Source organism: Corythoichthys intestinalis, chromosome 15 (assembly GCF_030265065.1).
Source record: "Corythoichthys intestinalis isolate RoL2023-P3 chromosome 15, ASM3026506v1, whole genome shotgun sequence".
NCBI classification, from domain to species: domain Eukaryota; kingdom Metazoa; phylum Chordata; class Actinopteri; order Syngnathiformes; family Syngnathidae; genus Corythoichthys; species Corythoichthys intestinalis.
The window spans coordinates 16,215,305-16,241,994 of NC_080409.1; the positions used below are offsets into that span (position 1 = coordinate 16,215,305).

Here is a 26,690-nt window from a genome sequence, read left to right on the forward strand (position 1 = left end):
GCATATCTCATTACCATCGTCCTCATAGTGCAGGCAGTGGGTGTTGCAAGAGGAGGCGAGAAGGAGAGCTTCACAGAGAAAGAGAGAGAGGGACAACCAGTGTGAGTCAGTGTTACAGAGGAGGGAGACATTGAATACAGGACCAGGAAATCATACGCATAGATAGATGGGCCAGAGCCTTTGACTGACTGCTTGTGTGTGCGTGCCTGACAGAGAGCACTGGGTTTGTTTCCACGATTTACCCAAGGCCGTGGCAGCCATGGCGTCAGAGGCGAACACCCAGTCCAGAGTGATGTTTCAGTCCACGGGCAAAGTCGACCAACCGGGTCACCGCAAGCTTGGCAAGCTGACCGTCAAGTACAACCGCAAAGACCTGCAGAGGCGGCTGGACATTGAGGAGTGGATAGATGAACAGCTGCACCTGCTCTTTGACTGTGAGGTAGGGGGTGGGGGATCATGGACACATACACACACATGCAAACACACACACACCTATAGCAAAGGTGTGAGCTACCGTGTATCCCCTATATACGTACATTGACATAAATGCATGTGAGATTGCCTTATACTTGTAGATGCACTGAGCAACTGGCAGTGTTCCAATATTGAAGTAAAACCGGTTTAAAGGGACATGATGTTGAATTCTAACCATAAATAACTAAGAAACAAATACACAATTGCTCCTTGTATTTACAGCAATATAAAGAAAGGCAATCCACATCATCTGCACTCCCACAGTGTGGTACAGTCCAATTATGTCACATTGTTTGGCAATAGATTCCCTCAAAGAGAAACGATGGCAACAGATGTCTCATTTCCCACATGAGGTAGCTCAGCACAGTGGGAAGAGGGATGCCTTTTGGCTAACATGGGATGACGATGCAGACTGATAACAACATTGCCCAGGCAGAGACTAGCACATGATGTACAAGAAGGAGACCATGTGCATGGTCTTGGCATTTCGACTGGTAAGAAGACATTTATATTTTCAGTGCTAATAGGGAGAGCTAACATGTTTTTTGTTGTTGTTGTTTTTTTTTTTAATTTGCTGAACAATCCAAATGAAAGTGTTTTAGCAATGTAAAATACATGGAAAGAAGCCCATCAATGCCCTCCACAGTCTCTAGATTACTGAGCGAAGGCCCCTCGTCTGAACTGCACCATCACTGTCAAAGTCAAATATCCCATGTACTCAAACATCACTTTTCACATTTATGGGGCTTATGACAATACCCCTAAATTACAATCATGTATTTCCACCTACAGTATTTGCTTCCATACTACTCTGTTCCAGCTTTCTGTGCACACTTCATCTTTCAATAATAATTGCACAGAGCCCTTACATTTACTATCTAATTAGCTGGTCAGATAACGGTTTATTATTGTACATATCAGCAGGAGATGAACTGCATTTCCTCTTTAAGATGATGACATTTTTTGAGTCATGATATTGCAAATCATTATTCATTGATGGTTCCTTGCTTTAGACCACAAATAGCTCATTATTTCATTTTACAGGCTACAATCTGTCCTTCTTTACCCTCTTTATATACAAAAACTCAGTCATAGAATCCACATATGCATCCATATTCATTAGGGTAAATGAGGAAACAAATTTCTGATTCATCCCTAATTTCTTACAGTAAATCATTTTGGGATACTAAAATAATACAAATATAGGCACTGACCATCTATGTTCACAGGATTATGCCTGGGTTTATTACACAATTTGCATCGTCTCAAGGGACTGTTGGTCAGAAATTCCGCTTGGAAGCTTTTACCAACAGTCCTTTGCATTGCTGTCTAAATAATTTAACCGCATCTCTAATTTATGCAAGCGCTGCCTTGGCCAGCTTCTTTGCAAACTTCACACCTTTGGAGAAATAGTAAACCTGATAGAATGTTTCTTCAGTCATCTGAATAAATGGAAACTACCCGCATTTAGGACTGTATTTGTAGGCTGTCAGTGGTGCTTCACACTACATTCATAAAGTGCATAAATCAATAAGGGCAAGTTAACTGACATGAATACTGACAGATAAAACTTCTGGTCATCGACTTTTATTTGATCGCCTTGTTTTATTCCTTTTTATAAAGTGAACTATAGTTGTTATATTACCCATCTATTATCCTGTGTAATCATTTTAATGCATTGATGTTGGTCGAGTTTGCAGCAATTATCTTTTACTGTCTGGCTCTCTAACAGGAAAAGCAAGAAGAGTCTGATAATTTGAACTCATGTTGTCATTTTCATTGATGGTGTTTGGTTTCCTGGGCATGGTTTCCTGGTTATCAAGGATGTTGAAAACATAGTGTGTTTTGTCTGGTGGAGTTTTATTTTGTATTCCTCTATACCAGTGCTTCTCATTTTTTTCCTGTTACGACCCCCCAGGAAGACGTAAACGTTTCATGCCATCCCAACTCTCTGCCGCCACTCTAAATAGTATCATTTGTCAATAAAATTATTATTATTATAAGTACACGTCTGCTTTATATTGTTACCTTTTTATATTAAAGGAAAAAAAATGTAATATAGATCAACGTACAATAAAGTATAACTTTATTAACATTGTTCTGTTTGTAACATAAAAGACTTAAACTGTAAAAATACATTCAAGGTACATTTTTGACCATTTGATACTGAAAAATAAAATGTATTAAAATCAATAAGTAATAATAATTTTAAATTGGTTAGCAAAATTAACTCATGAGGACAATATGCCAAACAATTTGACCGAAAAAACAAAAATTAATAGAACAAAAACGACAGCGTCATTGGACAGAGAGACAGTTTTTATTTTTGCTGCAGGCAGTATCAGCTCCTTTGCTATGATGTGGGGTTATTTTGCACAGAGCAACTTGGTATGCCACCTTCTATGATGCTAACAGTGCTCGCTGGTTTACTGATGTTCCACTGACAAAATGGAACGATAGTTGGCAATTTTCGGCATGTTTTCGCTGAAAAGAAAACAAGCGGCTTTTCCATGTGATTGGGGTCTAATGTCTTTAAGTGACGTCTTAATTGATTTAGCTTCCTGCTGTTCGCTGCAAACATTTTTAAACACAATTCCTCATCCCCCACTGTATTAAAAGTCAAAGCCAGAAGCCAAACGCTACATACGCTTAGTCATATTTCCTTGTCTTAGCTCTTCATATCTCCAGTGCTCTTTGCTTTGTGCTCTTTGGTTCAAAATACTGTGCACACTCTGAAAATGAGAGCGCCACTGCCACCCACTGAGTGGATGTGCAATTATACTGCAAAAAAGTATGTTCCCCGAGGTCACATGCGCCACCCCCGGCATCGCTCTGCTCCCCCCTGGGGGGTTGCGCTCCACTATTGGAGAAGTACTGCTCTATACAGAGTGCCTTCATGTTTATCCACTATGGGCCATGATAAGTCCAGTTGTTCAGTAATCGTGTTTCAAGTAGAAGGGACAAAACAGCAGCCAAGTCAGAACTCATCTGATTATGTTGACAGCATAATTGTTGCTTTCTGAAGCAGAGACTTTGATGTTCATAAATTCTAATATTAGCTCTAACGTTCATTTTATTGCCTTCTTCTGCAAAAAAATGCTGCTGGGAACTGCAACGTTGAGATACGGCTCAATGGCCTCTTTAAAATGTACAGTAATTCCTTTTACACTGAAGGGAAATCGGCAACACTGAGCAGTGGTGAGTTAGAAAGGTCAAAGAAAAACATTTTATTCTCCTTGCACACTGTGGGACTAAGTCTGCTGCCAATTTATTTTGAGGATTTTTTTCCCTTCCCAAACTGATCTGCCATTGCTAACCTGTTGCAATGAAGTTATTTTTCATAATTATTCCACAGAATGTTTTAAATCATTGCCTAGATTGATTTTAAAAAGCTAAAGTAGTGACTATTAGGAATCACACTCTTTTCAGCATTGGGAGATAAACAGCATGCAAAGCTACAACTACAAATTATTAGATCATTAGTAAAAACAACACCTACAACAACTTCTGTAGGCTATACAGTTAAAATAAAAACTGGGCAGGTAAAACACAAACTCCACGCTAAACAGATATGAGCACCATTAACTAAAGTAATAATAATAATAAAAGACCTGCAGAGCTAAGCAGAATAACATGGAGTCCATCCTGGCAACATATTTCAATTAGAAGGGGCACTGGGGACATAGCAGGAGGGTCCATCCACTCCACCACTCAGCACTTCATATTGATTAGCTCTCTCATCATCCAGAGAATTGCCCAAGCACAATGTTCACCGACAATGAAACCTTTTCAACCAGAAAATATTGCACTGGAAAAGCAAACTACCCTGTCAAATATGAGTGTACCTGCTGAGTCTGGGTATTCGGGTGGTCAGGTTTCCTCCCAGGAAACATTTAAAGTCATAAAGTTGTGAAGATGGCATATGCATGTAATAATGTTTGTTTTATAGCCTTAATTGGTAATTGTTTAATTCTTAAAAAAAAAAAAAAAAAAGTAATAGTTGTAACTACGTTCGTGTCTCTGGTTAACAGGCACAGTGGGAATGTCGCTGCTCTATTTTACAATATTTTCCATCTGAGTGACTGCTCACTGGTGTGGAGAGTCTTTTCACTGGGATTTAGGATGGAATGTACTGTCCCCGTGAGCTTTTGTGTCGTGCAAATGTGGGTAACAGAGGAATAGGAAATAGAGCTTCCGAAGCAAATTTTCTTGATTTATTGTTTTATTTGGGCTCTTGTAGGAAGAAGACATCCCAGAGTTGGAGATTGACATAGATGAGCTCCTGGAGTTATCAGATGAAGGGCAAAGAATTCGAGTACAGGTACTCATTTCATGTTGACAATGTTATGGAAAATGGATTTCAATATGAGTTCAGCACAGAGAGAGTCCAATTTTCAGACACATGGATCACACTTGGTTGCTATTTCACTTAATTCATTTGCTACTATTTACAGCCATAGACATCCTATCTATTTGACCTGGGAGAGGCTGTCAGTAAATGATCACTGCAGGTGATTCAAGAAAGAAAAGATTTAGACGTCTACTCCCGACATGGGTTAATCACACATTTTGTTTTGTGGGATACAAGCTGCTATAACACTTACAGCAGAAATGTTGCAGTGTTGCAACATTTGAAATAATTATTGACTTAAAGTATGGTTTGATGGCAAACATTCGCTGCTACCCTTTAGGGTGCCCTAAGATGAAAAGTCAAATGATGCCCCATGTCCTATTTACCTCACAAAGTCACGAGAAAAAGAAAACATAATTACTTGTTTCTGGCTTTATTATCAATCACTGATTGAAATACCCACAATTTTTTGTATTGCTTTGAATTTTCAAGTAACATTTTTAACAATTAAATTACATAAATGTATATTCTGGTATTTAACAAGGTCATTGTCTAACTAAAAATGCCTCTTAATTGTACGGTATTTATTCCACCCCTTATGTATTTTACAACATAGTAAGTTCAGAGTGTTTGTTCATTTCCAACTCTTGTTTTGTTCTCTTTCTATGCATGTCTGCATATCAAATTTAACCACGCACTTTGTAAATTCTCGAATGAGAGCAGATTTTTGAAAATTAAGTAAATATTAAGAATGTTACGATAGGCTACTCATTTTCAACAAAATGTCACCTCAAATATAAAGCTATACTATCTTTGTGTTTATATGATGGATAGAAATTTGTGTATTTTCATTCGTTTTTTCAAATGAGAAAAACAGTCATACAACCAAAGGTGCAGGTTTACATAGGGACGGTAGGGACATAACACTACCAACTTTTCAAGATGCCCAAACTGTCCTCACTAACTTTTAAGAAACGTTATTTGCATTATACAGTGGGGCAAATAAGTATTTAGTCAACCACCAATAGTGCAAGTACTCCTACTTGAAAAGATTAGAGAGGCCTGTAATTGTCAACATGGGTAAACCTCAAACATGAGAGACAGAATGTGGAAGTAAAAAACAGAAAATCACAGTGTTTGATTTTTTAAAAGAATTTATTTCCAAATTAGAGTGGAGAACAAATATTTGGTCAACTACAAACAAGCAAGATTTCTGGCTGTCAAAGAGGTCTAACTTCTTCTAACGAGGCTCCACTCGTTACCTGTATTAATGACACCTGTTTTAACTCAGTATCGGTATAAAAGACACCTGTCCACAACTTCAGTCAGTCACACTTCAAACTCCACTATGGCCAAGACCAAAGAGCTGTCGAAGGACACCAGAGAAAAAAATTGTAGACCCTCACCAGGCTGGGAAGACTGAATCTGCAATAGGTAAAACGCTTGGTGTAAAGAAATCAACTGTGGGAGCAATTATTAGAAAATGGAAGACATACAAGAACACTGATAATCTCTCTCAATCTGGGGCTCCATGCAAGATCTCACCCCGTGGCGTCAAAATGATAACAAGAACGGTGAGGAAAAATCCCAGAACCACACGGGGGGACCCAGTGAATGACCTACAGAGAGCTGGGACCACAGTAACAAAGGCTACTATCAGTAACACAATGCTCCGCCAGGGACTAAAATCCTGAACTGCCAGACGTGTCCCCCCTGCTGAAGCCAGTACACGTCCAGGCCCGTTTGTGGTTCGCTAGAGAGCATTTGAAAGATCCAGAAGAGGACTGGGAGAATGTGTTATGGTCAGATGAAACCAAAATAGAACTTTTTGGTAGAAACACAGGTTCTCGTGTTTGGAGGAGAAAGAATTCTGGATTGCATCCAAAGAACACCATACCCACTGTGAAGCATAGGGGTGGAAACATCATGCTTTGGGGCTGTTTTTCTGCAAAGGGACCAGGACGACTGATCTGTGTAAAGGAAAGAATGAATGGGGCTATGTATCGAGAGATTTTGAGTGAAAATCTCCTCCCATCAGCAAGCGCATTGAAGATGAGACGTAGTTGGGTCTATCAGCATGACAATGATCCCAAACACATAGCCAGGGCAACAGAATCTCAACCCCATAGAAAATCTGTGGAGGGAGTTGAAAGTCCGTGTTGCCCAACGACAGCCCCAAAACATCACTGCTCTAGAGGAGATCTGCATGGAGGAATGGGCCAAAATACCAGCAACAGTGTATGAAAACCTTGTGAAGAGTTACAGAAAACGTTTGGCCTCCGTTATTGCCAACAAATGGTACATAACAAAGTATTGAGATGAACTTTTGGTATTGACCAAATATTTATTTTCCACCATGATTTGTAAATAAATTCTTTAAAAATTAAACAATGTGATTTTCTGTTCCCCCCCCCCCCCACATTCTGTCTCTCATGGTTGAGATTTACCCATGTTGACAATTACAGGCCTCTCTAATATTTTCAAGTGGGAGAGCTTGCACAATCAGTGGTTGTCTAAATACTTATTTGCCCCACTGTATAATGACTTCAGTTATATGGATAATTTAGATTGTCTTCCTATATGTTGAAAAGATACAATTGACCCTATTATTTACATTATGTTCAGATTTACATTTTCCCCTTTTCAATTGCTGAATGTGCCAGTCCACTTTTTTACCCTCAAATGCACGTTCGATTGGCTGATGACTTAACTCCTACACACACACACGCTCTCCTAACCCTGATAGAAATGCAACATGTTGACACCATGCCGCTTGCTCCACCCATTCGGAGAAGAGGGATATTAGAAGTTTTTTTTTTTTTTTTCGGCCAGCAGCAGCAGCCACGTCAATGTTGTTGAGGTGGGGTACACAACACTAATTAAAATAATAATAAAAGTAGGAAGCTGCTTTGAGAGAAGTGCGTTTGTGTGTTTTGCTGTTAACGTTAATTAAACTGTGAGAAATGTAGTAAACCGAGGTTTACCCCCTTCTCCCCAATTTTCATTTTTATGGTCATTCGCATATCAATTAAAAAGGTTCATATTTGTGAGGAATGTAGCCCTGACCCGTTCTCCCAATCTGTTTTCTGTCCTATGAATGTCCCGTCCCTCGCAAAAAGTGTACATGCAGGTTATGCTGTTATATTGTCCCTACTATTGTTGAGACCAACCTAAGCCCTTGGATACAACTATGATCATTTAGAAGAATTAGCCCAATAATGGTGAATCTATTGACTATCACTATCTTCAGATTTTTATTTATTTTTTTGCTGTCATGTGATTTAGAGAAAGTGACATCTTAGGAGCATTAATTACCTTTAAACTGTATTGCTTTGCAGCTGCAACAAGTAACCTTACAACTGTGAGTGAGGCACGAGCTCATCACTTACTATCCCCCCCTTTTTTATTCCGTTTATAACGTAGATGTCTATGTTTTTTAATCTTATCACTAAATATTTCCCCTACTCTATTCACCCGAAAATATTTAAAATTGCAAAGAGTGGCGGGGCTGAAGCAGGGAACCTGTTATGCACCCAGTGAAACAATGCTGCGATGACATAATGAGAGGAGTGAGCAATGAGAAAGCAAACTATCAGCCAGATGATTTACTCTCTGAGGCATGGCATGGGAGCGTGTAGGCTGCAGAAAAAACAACAACAGAACATACTTGTTATGGTGCCGCTTAGACCATTTGGGGCCCTATGCACATCTCTTTATCCGTGTGTAGAAAATGGCAACTGTTTGATAGTGGTGATTTTAGGGTCGTGAAGTTCTTCTAATCCATACACCTTCTGGCCCACTGGTAATTACTTAATTCATTAAATGCAGTAATGTCCTGACACCTATGACTGCAAAGTGGAAATATCTAACATAATATTTCTTCCTTTTCTTCTACTGCTTTCAGGAGTTGATGCAGGAATGTAGAAAGCCAATAGAGGTGAGTTTAAAACGTTTTTAAAAAATGTTCTTTCACATGACATTTTGTTATTCCGTAGGATTTTGTCGATGGGCTGCTCTACAGGATAAAAGGACTACGCAAAATGTCAGGCCCTTTGAAGAAATAGTTTTAGGTCAAATGAAGAAATGAGACAATGGATTCCCCTACGGGTTCCAATCCCCTACGTTTACCATTTGGATGCCTGTATGTGTGGTCCACACCGTCAAGGATCCCCTCCCACCCGCCTCCCAAGGTTAGCAACAGATGGACACCAAAGCAATCAAATTAATACTTTCCTTTGAATTTGTGGACTGTTAAATATCAGGTCTCCCTCAAATGATATTATTACTCAAGATATTTTTCTCACATTAATACTGTACATTTTTGTTTGCTTGTTTATGTAAATATATTTTGATCCATGAGTGCTGTATGAAAATAAAATAAGACATTTTCAATACTCAGCCACATTTGATTGAACAAGAAATGTCAGTGAACTGACATCTTCGGGTATTATGTATTCCACACACATTCTAACTAGTAGCACTGGTTATAAAATGATGTGATTTTTACAAGACAATAAGACTACAAGATGTGAGTCAGGAAGTCATTTGGTGACATTTATTTTACAGCAAGGCAGGGATAGCCAAAGGGGATGTTGACATGTCAAGTTTAGGAGTAAACACAGCTAAAATCATCATCTGGAAGCTCCATTAAGTATGCATCCATTATGCCCTTCCATTTCCTGTCTGTGGCCTGTGTACAACATTGCCAGAAATGGCAAACACATTAATGACTTCCATACAAAGCATAATGGAGGCCCCAGAGGAGTGTGATGATGGTTCCTCCTCAGTCGGCCAGACAGTGATGTGTCTTGATGAGACTACACTCTGATGGTCTCTCTGTCACACATGAGAGTCTTTTGGCTCCATCAGGGTCCATTACAGTAATTTGCCTGGATCGCCCCAATTTCCACTATAGAGGCAGTCTACACTCTTCACTTGCGTCCAACTGTGCCTGCCTGACAGAGTGATTTTACTTGACTGAAAAACTAACATAAATAGATGCCACCATTTCTAAATTTTAGACAAACCTGCAGCAGCCACTATAATGAAATTAGATGTAGGGAAAAGCAAGGCAATGCTGTGATGTTCGACACACATCCAAACGTAGATTGCAAGTGTGTGTGGCTGAGGTGCCTGCCAATTGAAAACAAAACCCTCAATAATCCTTTTATACATAATCTGTGGAGCGTTTTCTCCCCATTGCTGATAGTACGAGGTTGAACATCAACTTAGAAGAGCCCAATGATTTGCATTTTGTGTGTGTGATGTTACCATCTTTAAATTCCTCAAACTGCAAAGTACCGTACAGCCTTTGTGCGTTCAGGAAGTAGGACAAGTGACAAAAAGTTTCTTGACCTTGAGAAAGTGCAGGCTTACTCAAATGAACATTACTCAAGCACTATTTTTTTGACATATTGTGAATAACATGAGATTGATCTTTCATACATATAAGATTTCAATGTAGATTATTTATCAAATTATTGGTTTATTTTAAATCAAAAACTACATTCAGTTTCAGATTAAGAATGAATGTTGCTAAATCTTCCATTAATGGCAAAAGTGTATTTTTATACCGTGATGCCATCAGCATCGGCACAGGGTCAACGTCAGGACTTCCTTTTCTTTTTAGGTGCAGTGTAATTGCTGGTGCGATGCTCCTTCCTGTCATATTTATCGTGTCCTTCCCTGAGGATGAAAAAGGGTGTGGATATATAATTCACAACACTAAATACTTAATAAGCATGCTGCTTGGCAATATGGCAACAGCTTGCCTCCAATTTATCTAGGTCATGGTCTGCATTCGCAATCACATGCATCTAGATTGTCTAGCTCTAGCTCAAGCGAGTCAACATTCAAGTTTTTTTTTTTTTTAATTATTATTTTTTAAAATCACAGCAAAACCACGTTGTGCTACCTGAAGCAGCGGTTACAGTACAGGTCCCCATCACAGGTGTGACAGCGGAGAGTGGCATCGTGGTTACAGATACAACACCACGGAAGTTCATCATCATCACTGTCTGACGGCAGATGCACCGAGCTTACAGCTGCTGATGGAGTCCTACCCTTGACTGCTGGAGCTTGACTCTGTCAAATAAAAAAAAAAGATTACTAATGATTACGACAGCTCTAAAAGACTCCAAATAAAATGTATAATATTGTTTAATACAGGCTTCTTCGAGGACTTTTTCTTCTCTGTGTTTTTTGATCCTTTGTGTTCTAGAGGTATGTTGTAGCCACTGGCTTCGTCGAGTGCAGCTTCCTCAGAGAGCTGCAACAACAGACACGTGAATTACACCATGTAAGCATGTTACTACTGTTAAGTGGTCTCAAAATCAATATGTGTACATTATATGGAAGTGGCAGAGTCATCCAAGTACCCACACTCACACACCCCATACCTGCTTTAATACCCTCATTATGGCTTCATCCTCTGTCTCCTCATCACTATCGGGACGTTTGAAATCTTCCATCTTAACTAAAAGTGACATAGTTGTTTTCAAGAAAAGTGTGTACATATTCAAGTTCATGTTTACAGAAGATTCAGATCAAGAGTTCCATTTCAAAGTCCAAATAATGTTTGTTTCAAACCTTCGTCTGGGTCCTGGCCTTTCAGTTGGGCGAGCCTCTTGGCCATGTTGATGATTTGTTCCGTTGTATGATGATCCTTTTTCAGCTCCTCACGGGCCTCTTCAAGCAACTGTGCTGCTTCCTTTTCAAACTGCTTCCTTGAATCCTGGTTTGCATCCATATTGTTCTGTAGTGTCTGGTTCTGCCCTTTGTTAAGATCATTCATTGGTCCATCGTCACCTGTCATAAAACAATAATCAGATCAACTGTACTTTATCATAGCGTATTTAATGGAGCAGGGGTCTTTATTCATGCATTTCAGTCAGCATAATACAATCTTAAACATTTAAATAATACACATTCCATCCATCCATCCATTATCTTCCGCTTGTTCCGGGATCGGGTCGCGGGGGCAGCAGCTTTAACAGGGAAGCCTAGACTTCCCCCTCCCCAGCCATTTCAACCAGCTCCTCCGGCGGGATCCCAAGGCGTTCCCATGCCAGCCGAGAGACATAGTCTCTCCAGCGTGTCCTGGGTCGTCCCTGGGGCCTCCTGCCGGTGGGACACGCCCGGAACATCTCTCCGGGGAGACGTCCAGGAGGCATCCGAACCAGATGCCGAAGCCACCTCAGCTGGCTCCTCTCTACGTGGAGGAGTAGCGGCTCGACGCAGAGTCCCTCCCGGATGACTGAGCTTCTCACCCTATCTCTAAGGGAGAGCCCGGACACCCTGCGGAGGAAACTCATTCCGGCCGCTTGTATCCGGGATCTTGTTCTTTCGGTCACGACTCAAAGCTCGTGATCATAGGTGAGGGTAGGAACGTAGATCGACTGGTAAATCGAGAGCTTTGCCTTTCCGCTCAGCTCCTTCTTCACCACTACGGACCGGTGCAGAGTCCGCATTACTGCAGACGCTGCACCGATTCGCCTGTCGATCTCCCGCTCCCTCCTACCGTCAATCGTGAACAAGACCCCAAGATACTTGTCCTCCTCCACTTGGGGCAGGATCCATCCCCGACCCGGAGAGGGCACTCCACCCTTTTCCCGACTGAGGATCATGGTCTCGGATTTGGAGGTGCTGATCTTCATTCCAACCGCTTCACACTCAGGTGCGAACCGGTCCAGTGAGAGTTGGAGGTCACGGCTTGATGAAGCCAACAGCACCACATCATCTGCAAAAAGCAAAGATTCAATGCTGAGGTCACCAAACCGGATGCCCTCAACGCTTCGGCTGCGCCTAGAAATTCTGTCCATAAAAATTATGAACAAAATCGGTGACAAAGGGCAGCCTTGGCGGAGTCCAACCCTCACTGGGAACGAATTCGACTTACTGCCGGCAATGCGGACCAAACTCTGACAACGGTCGTACAGGGACCGAACAGCCCTTACCAAGGGGCTCGGTACCCCGTACTCCCGGAGCACCCCCCCACAGGACTACCCGAGGCACACGGTCGAACGCCTTCTCCAGATCCACAAAACACATGTAGACTGATTGGGCAAACTCCCATGCACCCTCGAGGACCCTGCCGAGGGTGTAGAGCTGGTCCACTGTTCCACGGCCGGGACGAAAACCACACTGCTCCTCCTGAATCCGAGATTCAGGTAATACACATTCCAATAAATGTAAAGTAGTCGCTTCATTAACATGTTTAATTTGTTGCATGGTCAAGCTCGTACCTAATACAGGTAGTCCCTGGGTTAAGAACGAGTTCCGTCCCTCCTTATGCTGGCGACATAACCCAAATTTCTGTGTATGTCACAAGTAACCCTTTAAGTATACCTAAATACCCCAGTGTTGTTTTCGTCAAGAATGACGATAACGAAAATATTTTGGCGACGAACAATTTTTTTCATGATGATGACTTCACGATTAGTAGCTAAAACCTGGCTTAAGAGACTACAACATAACGATGCCAGTTTTCGTCTGACAAAACTACGAGACGAAAATGCAAAATAGTTTCTGTCATATGTTCAAGATGTGTGACATTTTCATATTGTGCGTCGCGTACATCAGCTTGCATCGTGGCAGTGTTTGGGTCATGTCACTCATGTGCTGCACCTCTCCCTCTTCACTGGAGTTTAGGATGTGTCTCAAGCTAGGCTGCTCTCCATCTTGTTTGTTTGGAAACATGGTAAGATTTGTTTTCTTATCTTGGTAAGGCAAGGTTGCTTTAGCCTTTAAAGGAATGTGCTGAGTGATCATCAGACGCTAACTGTAACTCCTAGCGTTAGCGCAGCATTCGTGTTAGCATTAGCTTTCTGGTCAGTAAGTCTAGAAGAGAGCCAGTTGGCAAAAATGACATTTAGCTAATAGCTGACTTCAGCTGTTTTGTTTAGTAAATGAGCAATTACTGGGAAATACTGATTGCTTGCAACTTCTGGCTAGACTCTACGAATAGCAAAACAAAATCGTGTTAAACGCTCGGACATGTTTTTTTTTTTGTTTACACACAGTTTGTGGCTTCCAGATGGGTTTAATTGAAAATGGTGTACTTTTCCTGTTGAGTGTGTAATGTATTATTCTCACCAGGTTGGGGCTGTCCTTGTAGACGCTACAATATGCGCTTGTCTGTCTATTTTCATTCGAAATTGTTGTAAACCTTTATATGTATTTTTGGACAAAAACGTTTGAATTTTACAGACGAAAACATGAGTAACTGTTGACTAGACGAAATTTGTATGAGATTTCATCGACTAAAACTAGACAAAGACAAACACAATTTAAAATGACTAAAATACGACTAAGACTAATAAGTATTTTCGTTCAAAAGACTAAGACTAGAACAAAAATTAAAAGGGCTGCCAAAAACAACACTGATACCCCCTAAATCTCAAAATAACTATCCAAAACATTGTTATATGTCATATTAATAAAATAAAAAATAAGATGGCAACTAGAGACAAAATGGCGGACGAGACTCCGACGTCGTAAAGTCGAAATCACGTAAGTCGGGTATGTAGTAACCCGGCGACTACCTGTATAACCATTTTTTCTGTTTTCCCTACTGAAATGAATGCAACTGCTATAAATCAATTATAGCCCCCTACACAATGTGTTTGTCATATTATTACTAGGGCTGTCAAACGATTAAAATTTTTAATCGAGTTAATTACAGCTTAAAAATTAATTAATCGTAATTAATCGCAATTAATCGCAATTCAAACCGTCTATAAAATATGCCATATTTTTCTGTAAATTATATATATATTCTGTAAAATAAATTGTTGGAATGGAAAGATAAGACACAAGATGGATATATACATTCAACATACGGTACATAAGGACTGTAGTGGGCATTTCACTCTACTGTCATTTAAATCTGTCTATGCTGTCCTCACTCCGAAGCGTCTACTTTTTCCAAAGCTAGACAGCTAGTGAACGACGCCTTAATAATTCTTCTTCCTTTTTCATCTGATTTATTAATAAAATGGCCTCAAACCATTGTCCTCTTCAGACCGTCGTAAAACTACAAAATAAAAGTACACAAGCATTGCATTAGCAACAACGTTAGCTTAGCACGCTATACAGGTTCACTAAACATAAACAAAAAGCATCTCATACAAAAAATATAACATTTCGCTTACTAACATAATATGTACATTCTTTACAACAACCATACTTACGGACAAATCTTGTCCAAGGATCATATAAGCACAACATTATCAGCCCGAGACGTCGTGCAGCCATAATGAACTGGTTAAGAAAACAATAAACCATGTCGCAAAGCGACCCCAAGAGTTCGCTGTTGGACAGCATAAAAAGCCTTGCTGTAAAACTTACCAAAAGGCAGAATACTTTCTGAGCGGGACATGTGCGTTAATTGCGTCAAATATTTTAACGTGATTAATTTTAAAAAATAATTACTGCGCGTTAACGCGATAATTTTGACAGCCCTAATTATTACCAAAGATAAATAGCATTGTAATTTGGAATACCATAAGCAAAAGTACAGGAACCAATTTCATAAGGTGTAATTACTGTACATACAGTGGAATTTGTGAGTTAGGCTAGGTTCATACTGCAAGTCTTAATGCATAAATCCGATTTTTTCGTGTTTTTTCGAATTGAGTGAGGCATTAACTTGATGCTCTGAACCGGTCAAGTCGAAGGGAAGTGGACCATTTCAAATCCGAACTGGGTCACTTTTGTATGTGGTTTAAATCAGATCTGGGCCGCATTTTTGCAGAATGTTGCGGCAGTCTGAACTGTCAAGTCTCCCAAACTGGAATTCATGCAGCAATTAAGTCATCAAAGAGCAAGAAAGACAGGGCGCTACGGTGTTCGGTAGTGGTGCAGCTGTGCGTTATTAGCGTCTAGCTTGCATTGAACATGGCTTTTGGGGAAGGGTAGGGCTTGACAACGGTCATAAAAAAATAAAAATGGGTTGAGGATAAGCCTGAGAATGGTCGGTTTTCTCTCTGCTCTATATGAGCAATATTTCAAGATTGCTTACACGGCCGAGAGTCGGGGCAAACTGTCCGTATGTGTAGGTGACATGCACGGACAATGCGTGCATGCTATCGATCCATATAAACTTTGAATACTAGCCTAAAAGGGGATTATTTATGTCTGTTATTTGTGTCCTGTTTTTTGGGAATCAAAATATGATCTCCCTGGAATGACGGATGACAGTCAGCATGTGTTGTCATTTGTTTTGATGCTTTTGCGCATACGGGTCTTCTTGGTCAGCGCGTGTTGTACTGCGAATTAGTGCGCATGCATAATACTTAAACGGGCTCAATGGACAAAGGCAGTCTGAACGGGCACGCCCAAAAAAACAGATATGACAAAAAAATCGGATTTGTGCATTAATACTTGCGGTATGAACCTAGCCTTAGATGCATGCCTGTAAGGTATGTGGCCTCATGAGTTACATCAGGGGTGTTTAAATGTGTTTCTAAATTGTAATTGTGTAAATGATGGCGTTTCCTATCCACTGCCAGGGCTCTAGCCGGACGCCGAGAGAGGTGATACAAAGATGAGGGTCAGAGAGTAGACCACCACTTCCGTGGCTTCAATTTTACAAGCTAGAATTTGCTCCTGTACCAACTTCATCTTGCAGAGGTACAATTTTTGCCGTGACACACAGTGGGGCAAATAAGTATTTAGTCAACCACTAATTGTGCAAGTTCTCCTACTTGAAAAGATTAGAGAGGCCTGTAATTGTCAACATGGGTAAACCTCAACCATGAATGACAGAATGTGGAAAAAAAAAAACCACAAAATCACATTTTTGATTTTTAAAGAATTTATTTCCAAATTAGAGTGAAAAATAAATATTTGGTCACCTGCAAACAAGCAAGATTTCTGGCTGTCAAAGAGGTCTAACTTCTTCTAACGAGGTCTAACGAGGCCCCACTCGTTATCTGTATTAATGGCACCTGTTTGAACTTATTATCGGTATAAAAGACACCTGTCTACAACCTCAGTCAGTCACACGCCAAACCCCACTATGGCCAAGACCAAAGAGCTGTCGAAGGACACCAGAGACAAAATTGTAGACCTGCACCAGGCTGGGAAGACGGAGTCTGCAATAGGTAAAAAGCTTGGTGTAAAGAAATCAACTGTGGGAGCAATTATTAGAAAATGGAAGACATACAAGACCACTGATAATCTCCCTCGATCTGGGGCTACATGCAAGTTCTCACCCCGTGGCGTCAAAATGATAACAAGAACTATGAGCAAAAATCCCAGAACCACACGGGGGGACCTAGTGAATGAACTACAGAGAGCTGGGACCACAGTAACAAAGGCTACTATCAGTGACACAATGCGCCGCCAGGGACTCAAATCCTGCACTGCCAGACGTGTCCCTCTGCTGAAGAAAGTACACATCCAGGCCTGTCTGCGGTTCGCTAGAGAGCATTTGGATGATCAAAAAGATGACTGGGAGAATGTGTTATGGTCAGATGAAACCAAAATAAAACTTTTTGGTAGAAACACAGGTTCTCGTGTTTGGAGGAGAAAGAATACTGAATTGCATCCATGAACACCATACCCACTGTGAAGCATGGGGGTGGAAACATCATGCTTTGGGGCTGTTTTTATGCAAAGGGACCAGGACAATTGAGCTGCGTAAAGGAAAGAATGAATGGGGCCATGTATTGAGAGATTTTGAGTAAAAATCTCCTTCCATCAGCAAGGGCATTGAAGACGTGGCTGGGTCTTTCAGCATGACAATGATCCCAAACACACAGCCAGGGCAACAAAGGAGTGGCTACGTAAGAAGCATTTCAAGGTCCTGGAGTGGCCTAGCCAGTCTCCAGATGTCAACCACATAGAAAATCTGTGGAGGGAGTTGAAAGCTCGTGTTGCCCAATGACAGCCCCAAAACATCACTGCTCTAGAGGAGCTCTGCAGGGAGGAATGGGCCAAAATACCAGCAACAGTGTGTAAAAAGCTTGTGAAGAGTTACAGAAAACGTTTGGCCTCCGTTATTGCCAACAAAGGGTACACAACAAAGTATTGAGATAAACTTTTGGTCTTGACCAAATACTTATTTTCCACCATGATTTGCATATAAATTTTTTAAAAAGCAAACAATGTGATTTTCTGAGTTTTTCCCCTTCATTCTGTCTCTGATGGTTGAGGTTTACCGATGTTGGCAATTACAGACCTCTCTAATATTTTCAAGTGGGAGAACTTGCACAATTAGTGGTTGACCAAATACTTATTTGCCCCACTGTATGTAGTATATTAAAGTAATTACAACCACTTAGTAGGAGATATGTTATATTGTATTTATGAGGAGGAAAAGGAGGCATCTGATTTTAAGTTTATTTGTTCAAGGGGATTAATGGCACATACTTTTGAGGCATGGTGACCAAAAGCCACTATTTGACAAACTACGGTTTCATGGTATAAATGCTTTGTTCAAATGTTTTTTCTTACTGCATCCAGGATTGTCAAACTGATGGTCAATGGCAACTTCCTCTGTCATCTGAGTTAGAAGATCATTAGCTTGCTCGGTCTGGGTCCTGTTATCTGGAGGCTGGGGGAACTGAAGAGAGGAACACAGTAAGACAAAAACGCGTATGTGATTATAGCAAGACGGCTAGAGCTCACTGATCGGTGAGCTTGAGAAGAAGGAGTCTGTCCCTTTAAAGCCGCTAACCGGTCTTCCATCTCCTGCGAAGAAGGAACCGGCTTGCTGGGAGTTTTAAGGGCAGCGAGGCGAGTTTCAATCTCTTTTTCAGAAGGGATGGACTCTGTTCAGGGCATAAATGTAGCATTAGCAAGTGACATGATTTTCATGTAAATTGCTCTTGATTCTAAATAGGAAATGATAATACTTGGAGCGGTGTCTTCTTTCAGCTTTTGAAGCCTGTCAGCAATTGCCTGATCGTCCTTACTTAGACCCTTAGGAGGGGGGAGACCTGCTTGAGAATGTACACTCCCTGTGTGAGGTTGCATCTTCTGTCCTTGCTGTTTGGCTTCAAATGCAGCGACTCGTCTGTAGGACAATTGCTTTAAGAAAACATTTTCCTGGGAAATCATTTGCTTTACAAACGTGACGATAACCCACTTTTTGTAGTTTTCAGGGGGAGACCATCTTCCTGTATCGTCTGGAGTTTTCCCACTGTATAGTTGTGCAGAATGTGAAGTTCTGACACTAATCACGTGCAATTCACATTCAATTGAATAAGATACCTTGTAAGATTACCATGGCATTGCTTGCAGACCTTCTGCTGGGCGTTGCCATATCGCGGCACCACAGCATTAAAAGTCAAGCAGCTGGAGCAGAAAGAGCGTCCACAATTTTTACAACCCAGCTATTAAAGATAATGGACAAAAATACGTAATGGTTAAACTGACTGAAGAAATGCGGTACTGTCAAAAATAACCCGCGCCAGACGAAAACGACTTGCTTACCTCTTTTTTAAAGACACCGAACTTGGAGGTACAACAATAGCAGCGATTATCCATGTCGCTAAGTTACAAATTGACGAAAATGCCGCAAGGTAAATTAAATATGAGCGGCAGCACAACTTTTAAGGCATTAACATTACCATTGACGCTTATTACAATACAAAACAGGAAGAATTCCGGAATCTGTCATTTTGCGTTATATCCGGTTTGTGATTCTTCCAATGAGCTTTCACCAAACAGTCAGCGGTTCTCGTTCAAAACAGTAACGACGTTAACTGAAAAAAGAAGCTTGATATTCGACAATCGACACACGCGAGGCAGTTGGTGAGTGGTAACCAAACATTTCATTTCACAGAGCATGTTTACTGACCATGTTTGATCAGAAACTGTAATATGTATCAAGTTGTAACATGTTTCACCTGGCTAGCTTATTAGCACCCATCTTCTGTGCATACATGTTTGCTTAGTGCTTCTTCTACTGGGGGATATGATGGCACGTTGAAACACCAAATTTATTGTTTGTTGCTCAAATCGTATATTGTTTGTTTTATCTGATATTCATTTTTATTTACATACGTAACGCTAAGCTTATTTTCTCATTTTTAATTCCGACTCGTTTTGGTTTTTTCCCCATCAACAATGGAGGCTGTCGAGGACACGTCTTTGTGAAGTTCTTGATGTGATGACCTTAAAATTGATTCTTTAAGAAAATATGTATATGGCGGAAAACACTCAGGTGACTTGAAGTTCCGCTCTGACACCCCCAATTTGGCCAAATTTCAAAATTGTCCCATATGCATGTGTGATACATCATTGGAAGCTTAAAATCTCAGTTTTATTGGGGATATAAAAATTTTGAACAAGAGGGCATTTTTATATTTAAAAAAAAAAAATCTAAACATCAAAACCCTAATTAGAGGTGAGAGCACGAGAGAGAGCATAATTAAAGATGCCATGATGTTAACAAGATATTATCGCGCACTTACCTCTTTGATCCAAAAACTCAATGTAGCATGTATCACCGAGTGTCAAGACATGGCTGTCAATGGCCGCAGCTGGATTTTGGGGGGATTTTCTGGGTGAAACATGGTAATATAACAAGGGTTGCGATGCAGAAATTGCAGACATCAAGGGGTGATCGAGATTTTCATTTTCATATATTTACACTTTTAAACTTTTTTTTTTTTTAAACTTTGTTTGGATCGATTATTTATCATCTAAAATATCGGGGGAAATGTGACAGTAACAACAACAACAAAAATCAACTAAGCGATAGTTACCCAGATAGCAGACCGACGTTGAAAAGATGTTTGATCAACATTCCGCTGTCGATCTTATATTGTTGAATCAACGTGACTTTTGCACCCTCAATTAATGTTGTTTCAACGTTGAAATCCTTACAAATTTAAATGTCATTTGGAACAACGCTGAATAAATATTATGTTTTCGACCAAAACGCCCGCTCATCCATAATTCAATCACTTATCAATCATATTTCCCGGTCAATCATAAATCAACTATTTGTCAACATTAGTTCATCAACTATAAAACAATGTTAACCAAGCCATCGCCTGACATGCCATACAACAACGTTGTTTCAACGTCACTTGACGTTGAAAATTTTGATGTCAACCATACTGATGATTTTGATGGAAAATCAACGTTTATTCAATGTCTGTCTGCTATCTGGATATGACATAGATATCAGTGACTTATTTACAGACACTAATTTTTTCATTTTGACGTAACTTGTTTAAAAGTTTAAAATATGTGAGTGTATAATTTTTTAAAGTCGTTTTTTTTTTTAAACTAAATATTAGACATTAATTGATAATTCTAAGCTAAAAATGACAGACATTTCAAATAGTAAATATAATTACTTACCTTGTTTTTATGGCTGGGTTAAAACAAAAGCGGTTGCGCGGTGTCTGTAAACGGGGGTCTCCAGGGTAAAACGGAAAAATTAAAAATAGTTCGGGGGCTTATTGCGCAATGAATCTGCTATTGCAGCTTATAGACATATTGTTCTATCAAACACAACAGTTCTTTTGGCTTAAAATACAACAGTCTATTTTAAGGAGGGGTGCAAGAGCAGAAACTGCTTTTTCAGCCTTGTCTGGTTTATCCACCATATACAATATATACCGTACGATTATTTATATGTCCAGGTGACCAGCTGTTTTCAACAATGGCAGAAGGGGAGGATGTAGAATGGGAGCTCTGCAAAGAGAACATTCAACCTCTGAGACGTGGGAGAAATATGTCAGCCTTACTACAGGCACTCAGTCACAGCAAAGATGGCCTCAACCCTGCAGTTCTCCAACAGAGACAGTATGAATGCCTAAAACAAGAACTTAAATATTTGTTGTAAAATTATTATGAAGTTTGTGAATAGTACACTACATTTTTCATAGGGCTTTTGAGTCTGAATTGCGTCTTTACGATGGGGATGACCCGCTTGATGTTTGGGATCGGTACGTTAAATACGTTTCGTCCAGTGAAGATGTGACTGCATGCGCTCATTTAACGCTCTTCGTCCGGTTCTCTGATGAACAGGTACATCAAATGGACAGAGCAAATGTTTCCTCAAGGAGGAAAGGAAAGCAATCTCAGCACATTGTTGGAGCAAGCTGTGACGCGTTACGCAGACGAAACGAAATATCACAACGATGCCCGCTACGTTGACTTATGGATCAAATATGTTCGTCTTCAGATATTTACCTTTAAGCTGTCTCATTCATCACCTTCTACAATATTAAAACCTAATATTGGTGGTGTGTTTGTTAGGCAGGGCACTGCTTGGAGCGCTTGGACATTTATAGGTACATGAAAGCCCAGGGAATAGGGACCACCAGAGCATCCTTCTACATTGCCTGGGCCGAGGAGCTGGAGAACCGCGGCGAATTCCTCAAGGCAGACTTGATCTTCCAAGAAGGATTCAAGATGTTTGCTCAGCCTCTCGACAAGCTACAGCAGTTTCACAAGTAGATATTTGCCCGCTTTTATGTAATGTACTTGCTTTGTATGTGATGTAAATGACACTTGCAATGCATGAACTCATTTAACCACTCTACTGTGTGCAACAAATTAAATATGATGACAAATATTCTGCGTTCTTAGGTTGCTGCAGGCTCGGGTGTCCCGGCAAGCAATAAAGAAAGTCGATGATAGTGATAGCGATAGTGATTACGAGCCAAGACAACCGGAGAGAGTTTCTCTTGCTGAGCTCAAAACACGAGGGAAGAAAGGCATTGTGCCTATCGTCAGAACTGGACCAGCAATAAAAAGTAAGCACACAAGTAAAGATCCTATTCAAACACAATGTATAGACTTTTTGTACAAAAAAGTTCTCCATGTAAAGAGAGTGTTAATGTTGCAATGTGTGTAGGTGTCCCAAAGGGCCTGAGTTTACGTGCTGGTCCAATTGGTGAACGCAGCTGTCATGCCAGCAACACGAAACTGATGATCTTTGATGAGAATAAGGTAAGCGCTGGTCCTTCAGAACCAAAATTTGAGCCTTGGTTGGCTCCTCCTCCTTCCAGGGCAAAGGAAAATGAGAAAAAGGTGGAAAAATGGTGTGATGTTAAGGTAGAGTCAAATTTGACTTCATTTTGATATATTTTGAATTCACGATAATGAATTTTGCCTTAATTTCCATTGTTTTTGTACATCCAAGATGCGCCAGAAGTCCGCATTTGGAAGCACAATGGTTTTGCCTCCTCTAAAACCCACTTTCCAACCATTTGTTGAAGAGTCAGATGAGACTCCCAAAATGTGAGTCGGCGATAATGAATCTATAGGGGGACATTAGTCCACACTGTTAATTTTGTAAGTTTATTGACATCATGTTAAGAAGTCAACACAATAGTTGTTAGCGGAGTGTACAATATAGTGTCATCTAGCGTTGGAATAGCAGATTGCAATCTCATGCCACATCCAAGCGGGTCAATCCTGTCAACATTGTTGGCCTACTTGGGTATGGCGTATTATTTAACTGAAAATTACTGTAAATATCTTGATGTCAGATGCAGTAATGCACAATTGTAAATGTATAAGACGAATTAGCAAAAAATAAAATGTGTGCTGAGCATTTGCATTTAAAAAATAATGCAATTAGAATATGATTTTTAAGCAAATGAAAATATTGCAACATTTCAATATTGGGTTTGTTGCATTTCAAGTTTTTCTCCTTGACTTCCTTTTGTCCTCTGTTGTGTGCGACCTCTCGCTCAGGACACCGTGCAAGATCATCCCGACAGTGAACAACATTTTGTCAGCACGCAAGCCCCACAGAGATGAAACGCCTCTGAAAAGGCTGCTGGAGCACCATCATCAGCACAAAGAAGGCGAATCTGGCAAAGAGCTCGAAAAGAGCATGTACTGTAAAGAGCTGCTCTTCAGCGGTACTACTGAATTTAGCTTGGAAGAACTGCGTGCCGAACTGTACTTCAAGAAGAAGAATTCGCAGGCGGTCAGCTACCTTGACAAGCCAGCGACTGACCCTGAGATGAAATAAGGAGGCAACTCACCAGAAGTACAGTATGAAAATCTCACAAGATCCAATATTTCAAAATGAAAATGAAGGATTTAAAAAAAAAATTTTTTTTTTTTAAAATATTCTTATATTTTTATTCATCCATCCTATATCTAAGAATCTACAATTGAGAATAATCTTTGAAATCGCTGGCTACCAGAAGCAAAGTAAAACTAAATATTTTGCATTGCTTAGGTTACTTATATAACTTAGAGCAATAATAAGATACACAAAACCAAAAGTATTGATTAAAATGAAGAGAAAGGTAAACTTTTATCTCTAACTGTTACAGGATTTTAACATGTCAACTCATTTTCTGTTCCAACATGGCATAGCTTTCTGAACGTGAAAAATACACCAGGGTAAGTTGGATGTCAGCAGTTAACGTGCTACATAGCTTACTGAGGTGACGCTTCATCAGAAACTGAATCAGACCCTGTGGAAGACACAACAATTGCTACTCATCTGTTTTTCATTGACAGATCACAATGGAATTTGTTACTTTGGGTATATTTTAGGGATGTATACGTATCAATACTCGGAGACAGATTTTTTTCCCTTGGGTGGGGGGTCTCAGGGCTGTTTTCGTTAATTGCTGACTTATTGTTGCCTTTATGTTCTGAGTTAGCCAGTAGAGTAGAGATATACTGTGTCAGTGGCCGTAGTTCATTTTGAACTTGTTTACCTTTTATTTCAGAACAACGCCATTAATTGCCATTTATGTTTATTTGTTTAATTCCAGTTAATGCAGATTAATGCCATGTCAAATACAACAAACCACATTGAAATGCCTAGGATGTTACTGTTTTAGAGTGAGTTAAACTATACCGTGTACTAGCTCCGCATTTACCAATACTTTTCTCTGTTCATTTGTGATGTGATCCTATACACCTTCTGTTTTTTTATATGTTGTTTCTTAACGGCTCAAGTGTTAGAAATGTTGAGTCTTAAACCATCTTAAATAAAACTGGCGATTGACAATTACTTTGTGTATCATTAATGCACCATTCGGGACAACCAGAATAATTATGTTTAAATTCACTGTAAAATTGGGTACGATTTGAACAAACAAATCAATTGCGCTTGGTGGATGCCATCCTGTTGATGTAGTAGATAGGTGATATGTTATTCTTGCTTTAGGCCGCTATCCATGGAAAGTTGGGATAAATTCATGCAGATCCCATTAAAACATTTATACGGCAATTTTCGGACTATAAGGCACCACTTGACTATAAACCGCCACCCACCAAATTTTACACAAAAACAGCATTTGTTCTTAGATAAGCCGCACCGGACCATAAACCGCAGCTGTCCTTACTGTATTATGAGATATATGCACTAAAAGATATTAACCAGTAACACTGTATTTGACAGCGGTGTCATAAGACCGTCACAATTACAACACTGTCATTAGCATTCATGAATCTTATGAAAGATGTCATTTGGTGTCATCCGGCAGATTATCTCACATTTGAATGGATGTAAAAGATCTGAGCTGGACATAAATGGAGTTAGTGACAAAATTTGCCGGAAGACTTAACATCTATCATCAGCAGAAGTGGGCAGAGTGGCCAAAAATTTTACCGTGGATTGGAACATATTCTCGGCTCTCCCGTTCGCCATCTGTGTTGTTGTGGAGACGACTTCCGACGTGGAAGAGTGACGTTGCTCGTTAAGAACACGTCACGCAAATAAACGAATCTGATTTGTCGATTGATTTTGTACTTGCTCGAGAGGCCGTTAATGGGCTGGGTCCCAGACTATACTCTCAGTGTTTGAAAAACACAGGGAGAAGAGTGGCCGTGCCAAGCAACAGAAATTAAGCATTATTGGTCCAAAGAGCAAGAGTGCCCTCTAGTGGAGAAAACATTTCCTATTATGAAACTAAAAGGATCATATCTCCGGTTTTTCGTGGTCAATCGGTGCCAAATAAAAACAAGGACACAGGTTTAAAACATTGCTTTTGAGTCATGTTGACGGCGGCGCTCTTTAAGTTCTTAATTTTTCACGGTGCTTTAGAGACCCCACGTGATTGAACAGGTCGGCGTGAGAACGGCAAGCTTCAGTCCGATATAATGGAGTCATGTGATTGTTATTGTGTTGTCTCATTGGTTAAACTGGTTGAGCTGCTGTTGGCGTCTCTGGCAAAAAAAAGAAGTATAATATGTAGAATAAAGAAGAAAATTGTCACGATTAGTGCAGCCCAAAGTAGCGGAGAAAGAGTAGCGTTTGTCATCATAAATAATAAAATGTAAAAAGTATGGCTTAGTAAAATTACTCTTAAAATTATTTTTTTCTCAAAAGTTACTGGAGTAAATGTAAGCGCTATACCAACCTCTAGTCATAAGCATTCATTAATGCCCATGACACTGTCATGTCATAATTATGAAGGTCTTATGACACCGCTGTCAAATAAATTGTTACCTATTTACCCAAATAAATCAACAAATAAACCGCACCGGACTATAAGAGGCAGGATTCAAAATGAGGGAAAAAAGTTGCGGTTTCTAGTCCGGACATTGAGGGTAATTTGTTAATTTTACTCATATTTGATATGATTCTAATAAATTTACGTTTTTTTTTTTTTTTAAGATTCCATTGGGTTTAAAGCAATCTGGCTTGATGTCAGTCATTTGACCAATGGAGGTTCGTCCTGCTGACTAAAGTAGTGCTAATCCATAGTGATGATGGAATTTCCTTTAACATACACACAGAAACACAGTTTGCAGAGCAGACGTTGATGAATGACTAGAGGATAGGTGGTCAGCCCATTAGCAAGTCAAATCCTTCCATTACAATGCTGGGCCTTGGTCCTTCCCCACGTTACCCTTATGTTGTGGTGCAGAGGTAGCCTGCTCTCACGTGCAGCACTGGAGAAAACTGACTTTAATCACA

General features: G+C 40.1%; 3 protein-coding genes across 6 annotated transcripts; 2 read left to right on the top strand and 1 right to left on the bottom strand.

Annotated features, from left to right (window-relative positions):
- Window positions 1–9,280, top strand: ppp1r14d (protein phosphatase 1 regulatory inhibitor subunit 14D). The gene is made up of 4 exons (XM_057860136.1): window positions 1–439; window positions 4,715–4,795; window positions 8,730–8,762; window positions 8,821–9,280. Exons 1-4 carry the CDS (start codon window positions 260–262, stop codon window positions 8,887–8,889), a joined length of 363 nt encoding a protein of 120 aa, XP_057716119.1. The 5' UTR covers window positions 1–259; the 3' UTR covers window positions 8,890–9,280.
- zfyve19 (zinc finger, FYVE domain containing 19) lies at window positions 9,075–19,463 on the bottom strand. Of its 3 annotated transcripts, none has more exons than XM_057860134.1 (11): window positions 19,265–19,340; window positions 19,043–19,126; window positions 18,918–18,971; window positions 18,685–18,845; window positions 18,458–18,600; window positions 18,284–18,392; window positions 11,414–11,632; window positions 11,224–11,300; window positions 10,992–11,093; window positions 10,740–10,909; window positions 9,075–10,510 (listed from the first exon to the last, which is right to left on the bottom strand). In XM_057860134.1, exons 4-11 carry the CDS (start codon window positions 18,803–18,805, stop codon window positions 10,432–10,434), a joined length of 1,020 nt encoding a protein of 339 aa, XP_057716117.1. In that variant the 5' UTR covers window positions 18,806–18,845; window positions 18,918–18,971; window positions 19,043–19,126; window positions 19,265–19,340; the 3' UTR covers window positions 9,075–10,431. The 3 variants fall into 3 exon arrangements, with proteins under 3 accessions (XP_057716117.1, XP_057716116.1, XP_057716115.1); XM_057860133.1 differs by having other exon boundaries at window positions 9,077–10,510; window positions 19,056–19,126; window positions 19,265–19,410; XM_057860132.1 differs by having other exon boundaries at window positions 9,253–10,510; window positions 19,043–19,164; window positions 19,265–19,463.
- Window positions 19,445–24,776, top strand: bub1bb (BUB1 mitotic checkpoint serine/threonine kinase Bb). 2 transcript variants are annotated; one of them, XM_057860131.1, is made up of 10 exons: window positions 19,445–19,585; window positions 21,430–21,592; window positions 21,676–21,735; window positions 21,818–21,962; window positions 22,049–22,245; window positions 22,382–22,548; window positions 22,650–22,849; window positions 22,938–23,035; window positions 23,495–23,795; window positions 24,131–24,776. In XM_057860131.1, exons 2-9 carry the CDS (start codon window positions 21,450–21,452, stop codon window positions 23,775–23,777), a joined length of 1,293 nt encoding a protein of 430 aa, XP_057716114.1. In that variant the 5' UTR covers window positions 19,445–19,585; window positions 21,430–21,449; the 3' UTR covers window positions 23,778–23,795; window positions 24,131–24,776. The 2 variants fall into 2 exon arrangements, with proteins under 2 accessions (XP_057716114.1, XP_057716113.1); XM_057860130.1 differs by having other exon boundaries at window positions 23,495–24,776.
- Window positions 24,777–26,690: the final 1,914 nt, after the last annotated feature.

Bases quoted from the DNA above. Each gene is read 5' to 3' on its own strand.
- ppp1r14d (XM_057860136.1), top strand. From the start codon at position 260: ATGGCGTCAGAGGCGAACACCCAGTCCAGAGTGATGTTTCAGTCCACG. The intron at 440-4,714 runs GTAGGGGGTGGG...GGGCTCTTGTAG, and splicing joins ACCTGCTCTTTGACTGTGAG to GAAGAAGACATCCCAGAGTT. The intron at 4,796-8,729 runs GTACTCATTTCA...TACTGCTTTCAG, and splicing joins GGCAAAGAATTCGAGTACAG to GAGTTGATGCAGGAATGTAG.
- zfyve19 (XM_057860132.1), bottom strand. From the start codon at position 19,318: ATGGATAATCGCTGCTATTGTTGTACCTCCAAGTTCGGTGTCTTTAAA. The intron at 18,972-19,042 runs GTATCTTATTCA...ACAACTATACAG, and splicing joins TGCCATGGTAATCTTACAAG to TGGGAAAACTCCAGACGATA. The intron at 18,393-18,457 runs GTGAGCTCTAGC...TCCTCTCTTCAG, and splicing joins CTTCTCAAGCTCACCGATCA to TTCCCCCAGCCTCCAGATAA.
- bub1bb (XM_057860130.1), top strand. From the start codon at position 21,450: ATGGCAGAAGGGGAGGATGTAGAATGGGAGCTCTGCAAAGAGAACATT. The intron at 21,593-21,675 runs GTATGAATGCCT...CATTTTTCATAG, and splicing joins GCAGTTCTCCAACAGAGACA to GGCTTTTGAGTCTGAATTGC. The intron at 22,850-22,937 runs GTAGAGTCAAAT...TGTACATCCAAG, and splicing joins AAAAATGGTGTGATGTTAAG to ATGCGCCAGAAGTCCGCATT.